This window comes from Clupea harengus, chromosome 19, assembly GCF_900700415.2.
Source record: "Clupea harengus chromosome 19, Ch_v2.0.2, whole genome shotgun sequence".
Taxonomy (NCBI): Eukaryota; Metazoa; Chordata; class Actinopteri; order Clupeiformes; family Clupeidae; genus Clupea; species Clupea harengus.
Genome location: NC_045170.1, coordinates 16,556,066 through 16,566,529, shown reverse-complemented (window position 1 = coordinate 16,566,529; position 10,464 = coordinate 16,556,066). Strand labels below are relative to the sequence as shown.

The following is a 10,464-nucleotide window of genomic DNA, read 5'->3' as shown; positions in this document are numbered from 1 at the left end:
AAGACTTATGTCTTATTAAACGGCATTTAGGAACCTTTTAGGAACATCTGAATAGTAATTATTTCGTCCAAACGAATCATACAGAACTGTGAGAACTGTTTCATAGACCAAAAGATCATAGCTTTGAGGTGGCAGACTCTAAAGCACTCAATTAGTACATATCACTATATGATCAACAGTAAGATTTCTTTGGGACCTAGTTTGGTGTTGACACTATAAGGGTCAGTCGGGACTCCAGCATAGTAGGCGGATTGCCTACCACTGTGCTACGAGAGGGTGATGACTCAGATGCAGAGACAGAGACAGACGACTTGCTTGGGTAGAATCAAAAAAGGTTTCTTTACTTGAGTCAGGCAGAAGTTTCCACACAGTTAGAACAGCAACTCAAAATACTTCCAGACATCTAAAAATATAGTCTGGGCAATTTTAACAGTGTCAACTAAGGATATCCCAAAAACGGGAAACAAAAGGAACACAAAAACAAAAGGACTCAAAACAGCAGTTAGCATCAAAGGCAGCGATTCTCAGAGCAACTTACTCAACCTAACCGTAGGGTGTCAGTTTCAAGACTCTGCAAACACACGGAAAATCAGGTGGCTTATAAAGGGTAACAAACAAGGCACAGGTGAACTCAATGAAACAATAAAGCCAACACACATGTGAAAGACAAAACAGGAACACTGAGGACCCCACAGGGTCATGAAGGGTATAGCAGTCCAAAAACCCTGACAGACACCATGTCCACGATGTTGCCATGCTGAATTACAGGAGGTGTTAAAACTGGAATCTGGAATCTGCCTCAGTGCTCTTCTCCATGCTTTCCTCTGGGGTGACAAACATGTCAGAGTAAGTGATTACATGTCAGAACCACCACAATAACTTCATCATTCACTCGCACAGTTTAAATGTAATACTCAGTTGTTCTCAAATGTAATACTCCAAATATTTAATTTCCTCAGTTTCAATGTAATTATTTAAATACTTGTTCACTTGTTTTAATTATGCTCAAAGTCAAACACCATACTCATCACATAGGCCTATAGGACTTAAACACTGGGCAATTCATAATAAGATGTCAACATGAGATTTGACTACCTTTTGAGATGGACTCTGATGTATCCTCTAGTCAACTTTGTCTGCATCCTCTGTTTGGATAGATAGTTAGTTAAACAGAAAGTGTAAGTATATAAAATCTGTGGAAATAGACATTGTAACATGTACAACACAAAGAGATGCTGTAATATAAACTACTATAGAAAATATTGTGGGAAATGCAAATTCCTTGGTGATATATCATATGTACACAGAGTACAGTGAATATGAAGTTGTCAGCCTGACCTGGAGACATGGCTATACATGGACACACAGATGATTAGACTTTAGATTCTATTTTACACACCGATGGTCTCTATTAGCAAGTGTGCTGCCAGTGACTTGGTACTTGAGGTAAACTTGAGCTTAGTGGAGTTTTACTGTACAAAGACTACACACCTTCTGATTTGTCCTCCATGCTGTCTTTGTCTTTCTTGCTGGCGTTCTTGCTCACTTTGTCGTCCGATGACTCAGCGCTCTTCTCCTCCTCACTCTCCTCCTTGGTGGCGTACTCTGAGTCTTGGCTGGCGCTGTCGTGCATCTCCTGGCTGCTCTTAATGTCGTCTTCGTCACTGATGGAATCTCCATCTTCTTTGGTGGAGGCCCCTGCCTCCTGGCTGCCGGAGCTCTTGTCTTTGGCGTCTTTGTCTTTGGCCTTTTTGTATTTGTCCTCAGCGTCTGACTCCTCTTCTGAGCTCTTGGCTTTGGGGACAGCACAAACATTTCAGTTATTTGTTAGGTTGAAGTGTTTATTTTTATGGTCAGTGGCTGAGTTTTTTGGTGGTGTTGAGACAGGTATATGTTAGATGAGTTGATTTGTATTCTCAGGGTGGCCTGTGTTGCACTTCTAACTTCTCGTGTCAGGAGAGGCTAATACCACTGTTTTTTCCAGAACATTTGAGGCCATGACTGATATATTAAATTAGATGACATATATTTGTTGTTTAAAAGCCTGACAGATGAGTATATCAGAGACCGACATATGACTTTAGAGTCAAACAAATATGTGACACTAAAGTTTGTCAGTAGTTCTTAAAAGTCAACTGTCACTGTGAAATGTGTTTTGTGTATTTACAACAACAAGACACTGTTCATTGCTGTGGTTCATATTCAGATCCATGATCACACACACACACACACACACACACACACACACACAGAAAACACTCATTACCAACTGACCTGGCTGATTTGTGGGGTCAGCTGAGTCTGCACCTAAACCAAAAAAAGAGAAACATCACATTCTCATCAAGTGTTTCTCATGATAGCTTTTCCTCATTCTTGTGACACAACATAGGAACTTATTTGTGTTTTAGGTGTGTTCAGGGCTCAAATCACCCTTTCCTTCTTCCTGGAACTATGTGCTAAACAAGTGAAATAGGTGTCATACCTTTAACGTCCTCAGCTGAGTCCTTCCCATCTGTGATTCCTGTAAAAGTGTGACACCATCAGCACGTCTACTGAAACCACAACTGGGTCAGAATTTGTCATGGCTTTCATTTAAAAGACTAACCTGAGTCTCCTTGGGCTGGACTTCTAGGGGTCAGACCATCACGGTTTTCTCCTGAGGAAGCAATGTATCATGTTGTTATTATTTCACTGTGCACTGCACACTTACCTCCTTAGATATTGACCCCTACATCTAAATTAGTATTTGTCATGTTAATCTACTCATGAAGTGATGTTAGAGAACATGTAACTTGATTAGTTGTGAGGACAGTGCTGCTTGTTGCATGTGTACATTTTTAGTATGAGCCATACTCATCACATAGGCCTATAGGACTGAAACACTGGGCCATTCATAATAAGATGTCAGCATGAGATTTGACTACCTTTTGAGATGGACTCTGATGTATCCTCCTTGTCAACTTTGTCTGCATCCTCTGTTTGGACAGATAGTTAGTTAGATAGAAAGTGTAAGTATATGAAATCTGTGGAAATAGACACAATGTACAACACAAAGAGATGCTGTAATATAAACTACTATAGAAAATATTGTGGGAAATGCAAATTCCTTGGTGATATATCATATGTACACAGAGTACAGTGAATATGAAGTTGTCAGCCTGACCTGGAGACATGGCTGTACATGGACACATAGATGATTAGACTTTAGATTCTATTTTACACACCGATGGTCTCTATTAGCAAGTGTGCTGCCAGTGACTTGGTACTTGAGGTAAACTTGAGCTTAGTGGAGTTTTACTGTACAAAGACTACACACCTTCTGATTTGTCCTCCATGTTGTCTTTGTCTTTCTTGCTGGCGTTCTTGCTCACTTTGTCGTCCGATGACTCAGCGCTCTTCTCCTCCTCACTCTCCTCCTTGGTGGCGTACTCTGAGTCTTGGCTGGCGCTGTCGTGCATCTCCTGGCTGCTGTTAATGTCGTCTTCGTCGCTGATGGAATCTCCCTCTTCTTTGGTGGAGGCCCCTGCCTCCTGGCTGCCGGAGCTCTTGTCTTTGGCCTTTTTGTCTTTGTCCTCAGCGTCTGACTCCTCTTCTGAGCTCTTGGCTTTGGGGACAGCACAAACATTTCAGTTATTTGTTAGGTTGAATGAGTTCTGTTCATCCGACATTTCTTTCTGTTTCTTTTGGGCAGTTGAGATGAACATTTTGAACTTTGAAGTAAACCTTTCGTTGTGCTACATATTAAAGAGTGAACCTACTGTGAAAGGGGCTTACTGTCTATGTCACCCACACATGAATTACACAGGCAAAAGAGATATGTTGTAAAGATTTTAAAACTGAAACATGACCATATATACAATCAGTTGGTTGTGCAGGACTGCACCCAGCAAAGTGATAACGAAGGAATAATAGGTCCCTGCAAAGTGTTTATTTTTATGGTCAGTGGCTGAGTTTTTTGGTGGTGTTGAGACAGGTAGATTTTAGATGAGTTGATTTATATTCTCAGGGTGGCCTGTGTTGCACTTCTAACTTCTCTTGTCAGGAGAGGCTAATACCACTGTTTTTTCCAGAACATTTGAGGCCATGACTGAGATATTAAATTAGATGACATATATTTGTTGTTTAAAAGCCTGACAGATGAGTATATCAGAGACCGACATATGACTTTAGAGTCAAACAAATATGTGACACTAAAGTTTGTCAGTAGTTCTTAAAAGTCAACTGTCACTGTGAAATGTGTTTTGTGTATTTACAACAACAAGACACTGTTCATTGCTGTGGTTCATATTCAGATCCATGATCACACACACACACACACACACACACACACACAGAGAAAACACTCATTACCAACTGACCTGGCTGATTTGTGGGGTCAGCTGAGTCTGCACCTAAACCAAAAAAAGAGAAACATCACATTCTCATCAAGTGTTTCTCATTATAGCTTTTCCTCATTCTTGTGACACCACATAGGAACTTATTTGTGTTTTAGGTGTGTTCAGGGCTCAAATTACCCTTTCCTTCTTCCTGGAACTATGTGCTAAACAAGTCAAACAGGTGTCATACCTTTAACGTCCTCAGCTGAGTCCTTCCCATCTGTGATTCCTGTAAAAGTGTGACACCATCAGCACGTCTACTGAAACCACAACTGGGTCAGAATTTGTCATGGCTTTCATTTAAAAGACTAAACCTGAGTCTCCTTGGCTGGACTTCTAGGGTCAGACCATCACGGTTTTCTCCTGAGGAAGCAATGTATCATGTTGTTATTATTTCACTGTGCACTGCACACTTACCTCCTTAGATATTGATCCCTACATCTAAATTAGCATTTGTCATGTTAATCTACTCATGAAGTGATGTTAGAGAACATGCAACTTGATTAGTTGTGAGGACATTGCTGCGTGTTGCATGTGTACATTTTTAGTATGAGCCATACTCATCACATAGGCCTATAGGACTGAAACACTGGGCCATTCATAATAAGATGTCAGCATGAGATTTGACTACCTTTTGAGATGGACTCTGATGTATCCTCCTTGTCAACTTTGTCTGCATCCTCTGTTTGGACAGATAGTTAGTTAGATAGAAAGTGTAAGTATATAAAATCTGTGGAAATAGACACAATGTACAACACAAAGAGATGCTGTAATATACACTACTATAGAACAATTTGTGGGAAATGCAAATTCCTTGGTGATATATCATATGTACACAGAGTACATTGAATATGAAGTTGTCAGCCTGACCTGGAGATATGGCTATACATGGACACACAGATGATTAGACTTTAGATTCTATTTTACACACCGATGGTCTCTGAGCTTGCTGCGGTCTCACTGCCTGGTTCTGCAACTTGATTAGTTCTGAGGACATTGCTAGGTGTTGCATGTGTACATTTTAAGTACCCCTCAGCATTGTTGATTCTATTAGCAAGTGTGCTGCCAGTGACTTGGTACTTCAGGTAAACTTGAGCCTGCCATTTCTCACAAATATCGTGTTTCTGCTTTGGCCGGGGCAGACCCCTGAATGGTTGACCCTGCAGTGTTTCATCTTCCCACCTGCAGTACCCGCTACCCACCCACCCATCCACGTGTTAGCTTAGCAATGTGTTTACCCTCAGATGTGGTGTCAGTATCGTCGTCTTCACCTAGAAAGGACAAACACAGAAATCAGACGTCATTTAGGAACCATTTAGGAACATCTGAATAGTAATGATTTCGTCCAAACGAATCATACAGAACTGTGAGAACTGTTTCATAGACCAAAATATCATAGCTTTGAGTTGGCAGACTCTAAAGCACTCAATTAGTACATATCACTATATGATCAACAGTAAGCTTTCCTTGGGACCTAGTTTGGTGTTGACACCATGTTGCACGATGTTGCCATGGTGAATTACAGGAGGTGTGTGTGTGTTTTTTTTAAGGACTTCCTTGAAACTTCCAGTCAGTCCTTACTTGTGGAATCTGCCTCAGTGCTCTTCTCCATGCTTTCCTCTGGGGTGACAAACATGTCAGAGTAAGTGATTACATGTCACCACCACAATAACTCCATGTAGAGTTAAAATCATTCACTCGCACAGTTTAAATTTAATACTCAGTTGTTCTCAAATGTAATACTCCAAATATTTCATTTACTCAGTTTAAATGTAATTATTTAAATACTTGTTCACTTGTTTTAATTATGCTCAAAGTCAAAAGCCATACTCATCACATAGGCCTATAGGACTTAAACACTGGGCAATTCATAATAAGATGTCAGCGTGAGATTTGACTACCTTTTGAGATGGACTTTGATGTAGCCTCCATGTCAACTTGGTCTGCATCGTCTGTTTGGATAGATAGTTAGTTAGATAGAAAGTGTAAGTATATGAAATCTGTGGAAATAGACATTGTAACATGTACAACACAAAGAGATGCTGTAATATAAACTACTATAGAAAATATTGTGGGAAATGCAAATTCCTTGGTGATATATCATATGTACACAGAGTACAGTGAATATGAAGTTGTCAGCCTGACCTGGAGACATGGCTATACATGGACACACAGATGATTACACTTTAGATTCTATTTTACACACCGATGGTCTCTGAGCTTGATGCGGTCTCACTGCCTGGTTCTGTGAAGAGAACATGCAACTTAATAAGTAGTAAGCAGATTTGTTTTAATTAGCATGGTGGCATGTAATAAAATGAAGAGGAATGATATGTTCATCAAAACTGCCCTTACCATCTGAGTCTTGTCCATCTATATAACAATATCATGGGGAGAGAGTGAGAGAGAGAGAGGGTGAGAGAGAGAGAGAAAGAGAGAGAGATAGAGAGGCCATGTTAGCCATGTTTGGTGAGATGCTGCCTGAAAGGTCCTCCTATGGAGGCCTAGCTTACTTCTCTAACCCTACATGCACAAGGGAACTCAGAGACCGACATATATGACTTTAGAGTCAAACAAATATGTGACACTAAAGTTTGTCAGTAGTTCTTAAAAGTCAACTGTCACTGTGAAATGTTTTTTGTGTATTTACAACAACAAGACATTGTTCATTTCTGTGGTTCATATTCAGATCCATGATCACACACACACACACACACACACACACACACACACAGAAAACACTCATTACCAACTGACCTGGCTGATTTGTGGTGTCAGCTGAGTCTGCAACTAAACCAAAAAAAGAGAAACATCACATTCTCATCAAGTGTTTCTCATGATAGCTTTTCCTCATTCTTGTGACACCACATAGGAACTTATTTGTGGTTTAGGTGTGTTCAGGGCTCAAATCACCATTTCCTTCTTCCTGGAACTATGTGTTAAACAAGTCAAACAGGTGTCATACCTTTAACGTCCTCAGCTGAGTCTTTCCCATCTGTGATTCCTGTAAAAGTGTGACACCATCAGCACGTCTACTGAAACCACAACTGGGTCAGATTTTGTCATGGCTTTCATTTAAAAGACTGAGACTAACCTGAGTCTCCTTGGGCTGGACTTGTAGGGGTCGGACCATCACGGTTTTCTCCTGAGGAAGCAATGTATCATGTTGTTATTATTTCACTGTGCACTGCACACTTACCTCCTTAGATAATGACCCCTACATCTAAATTAGTATTTGTCATGTTAATCTACTCATGAAGTGATGTTATGTATGCCTGATGAAGATATCGGGAAGGTATCACACTTTGTGTAGCTCGTGAAATACATCAACGTGGGGAATTCATTTAAGCCTCATTGCTCTACCTGGTTCTATAGACTGACCAGTTTTACAGGTGCCTGTATGTCCACTCTATCTACTATCTTATATCAGAGATCTGATGACGTAGGTACTTACCATTGATGAATGCTATGACTGGAGCTGCTCTGTCTGAAGCAATACAAAGGGATGGGATTGTCACTCAACAGCTATGTGACAGCAATTTCTTTTAATGGTTTGATACAAGTAGCTTTAATAAGTAGTAAGCAGATTTGTTTTAATTAGCATGGTGGCATGTAATAAAACGAAGAGGAATGATATGTTCATCAAAACTGCCCTTACCATCTGAGTCTTGTCCATCTGTATGACAATATCATGGGGAGAGAGTGTGAGAGAGAGAGAGAGAGAGAGGACATGTTAGCCATGTTTGGTGAGATGCTGCCTGAAAGGTCCTCCTATGGAGGCCTAGCTTACTTCTCTAATCCTACATGCACAAGGGAACCAAACTCTTTTGTGTCTTTCAGCGAGACCTGGGCTCTGATTACAAGCTCGTTGCAGGGGAGGCAGTGAGCAGAGCTGGTGATTGAAAGCGAGAGATTGTTAAGCATCAGGCTAGCAAACGAGCACAGGGTAGCATCTCGAAAAAGTGGCCGCTCAAAGGAGAGAGTTGGGATTATCCACACAGTGTTATCAGCGCTCAAGCAAGTTCACTATACACAGTATTTTCTTACCTGTCACTGGTGCAGATAAAACAACACCAGCTACAGCAAAAAGCAAGGAAACAACAAGTGTCCTGTGTAGGAAAACATACAAAAGAGATGTCACCACAGTATCTGTAGATATATGAAATAATAAACATATTTGCAATGTGGTCAATCAATTCATTTTAAATGTTTAGCATAAGGCCATATACATTTTTTTTTTAACTATTCAGTCATTATACTCTGAGCTATGAGCTATTTTTTGCCACTTTGGAAAACATTACCATTGAGGTAATATCACATTGCACCATTACTTGTTATATCAACCATATCTGTTGCCATACAGTTTACAAGCCTCTTATTTAGCACACTGTACAATAGACTGTGATGGTGGCATGGTGGTCTGAAATCCTATTAAACAATTTTACTATAATGGAAGTTTACATTCTCTTCATTCAAAGATTTTACTCTTCATTAAGAAACTGTTTAATCATGGAAGACCACATACAGTATCTTAAATTGTTTAAAAAAGAATTAGTATTAAACAGTCACAATACAACTACTATCTTCTCAGGTGGCTGACACCATGAGAAAGTAAAAAAGTAAAAAAAAACTTTATCCCCACACAGCTCACCACATAGCCCTTATAGTAACCATACAGTGTTACACTTACCGCGACAACATTTTGGCAGGATTCTTTAAAAGGCAAACAGGTTAGGGAGGAACAACACTTGTGTGTCTTGTAGGTGCGCTCCCGTAGGTCTAAGGCCTAACTGGTACGAGCCACGATGCTTTTACACCCTCCCCTGCATGCCCAGGCTCTGAGGGGGGCCGGACTGCCAAACAGAGGCGTTGCAAAGGCACTTCCAAGGTTGCGCTCATTAAAACGGGGTGAAGAGTCGGGGGCCATGCAAACTTTGTTTGTGTTTTCAAACAGCCAGAGAGATAGACATGTTCCTTGACTTTTGCATAGCATTGTGCTTTGTTTGGGTTGATACTGATAATGAGTTGGGCCGATGGGTAAGGCACGTCACTCCAGACAGCCAAAAAAGTCAAAAGTCACCAAGCAGGAAATGTTCCAAGTCTGTGAAATGTGAAGTATGCTGAATAACAGCTAAGCACATATGTGCTTAATTTCCTGGTACTTCTTGTCAATTGGTAAAAATTTACTTCCTTGACTTCTTTTGACGAGAATCATGACCTCTGACACTGTCATCTTGTCAGTGAATATGTAGTAGCCCTACATCCAATGCATATGATCCTATGACACATGTAATACTGCCTCAGTTCTGTGCCTTACTGTGTACACCCATACTGTCTTTAGCTGCACTAAACTGTTAGATACATTATATTAAGATGTTAATATAAATGAGACAGAGACCAGCAATCAGAATTAAATCAGCGCTTTATCTTTTGCAAAAGAGGAAGTGTGTCACAACCAAATGTCATGAACAAACTCCAAAGATGAGCTGGGCGCAGCCAGCCTATATGTTTCATGAGCAGACAAAGGGCGTTATTTTCCCATCTCATCGCTACAGAAGTTACAGCAGTGATCTCAAAACATGTCCTTGAAAGAAGAACGGTATGCATGACTATCAGTACAAAAACAGGTGGTTTGCCTCAGCAAGAGAGTAGGCCTCAGCAAACAGGATAAGCAAGCAGATTAAAATACATTAACAATGTCCTCTATCATCAATAACAATTTCTCTATCATAAACCGATGTTACCAGGATGTTCTTTTGAGTTCTAAATGTTCCATGAAAGTCATGTTTGGACTGCTGATGAGTGGAGTGGTGTGGAACATAGGGTTGTAAATGAAGGACCTCCAGACGAAATGATTTGGCTACAAATGTATTCACTCTCGACAAGTAGACCAACAAGGTTAGATTATGTTGGAAAAAAGACCATTCATAACCACCTTAATGCTTAAAGCTTTAACAAAAATAAGTCATGACCCATCATCATGCATCATCAACTGAGGAAATTCCAGTGGAACTGGAACTGGTGGAACTGCAAAATAGCTATTCTACTGTTATTTTGTATCATTTGTATCTGTAACATATATTGATGT

The 10,464-nt window shown here is 40.3% G+C and overlaps 1 protein-coding gene across 5 annotated transcripts; it reads right to left on the bottom strand.

Moving 5' to 3' along the window:
* Positions 1 to 315: 315 nt before the first annotated feature.
* On the bottom strand, positions 316 to 9,840 carry LOC116224911 (otolith matrix protein OMM-64-like). Of its 5 annotated transcripts, XM_031585665.2 has the most exons (19): positions 9,067 to 9,840; positions 8,424 to 8,485; positions 8,035 to 8,052; positions 7,831 to 7,863; positions 7,471 to 7,521; positions 7,342 to 7,380; positions 7,134 to 7,166; positions 6,732 to 6,749; positions 6,583 to 6,621; positions 6,278 to 6,328; positions 5,958 to 5,996; positions 5,615 to 5,647; positions 5,008 to 5,058; positions 2,606 to 2,656; positions 2,483 to 2,521; positions 2,275 to 2,307; positions 1,492 to 1,794; positions 1,096 to 1,145; positions 316 to 824 (listed from the first exon to the last, which is right to left on the bottom strand). In XM_031585665.2, exons 1-18 carry the CDS (start codon positions 9,075 to 9,077, stop codon positions 1,123 to 1,125), a joined length of 927 nt encoding a protein of 308 aa, XP_031441525.1. In that variant the 5' UTR covers positions 9,078 to 9,840; the 3' UTR covers positions 316 to 824; positions 1,096 to 1,122. The 5 variants fall into 5 exon arrangements, with proteins under 5 accessions (XP_031441525.1, XP_042566610.1, XP_042566611.1 ...); XM_042710676.1 differs by lacking the exons at positions 5,008 to 5,058; positions 5,615 to 5,647; positions 5,958 to 5,996; ... (1 more) ...; positions 6,583 to 6,621; positions 6,732 to 6,749 and adding exons at positions 2,925 to 2,975; positions 3,317 to 3,604; XM_042710677.1 differs by lacking the exons at positions 5,008 to 5,058; positions 5,615 to 5,647; positions 5,958 to 5,996; ... (2 more) ...; positions 6,732 to 6,749; positions 7,134 to 7,166 and adding exons at positions 2,925 to 2,975; positions 3,317 to 3,604; positions 4,359 to 4,391.
* Positions 9,841 to 10,464: the final 624 nt, after the last annotated feature.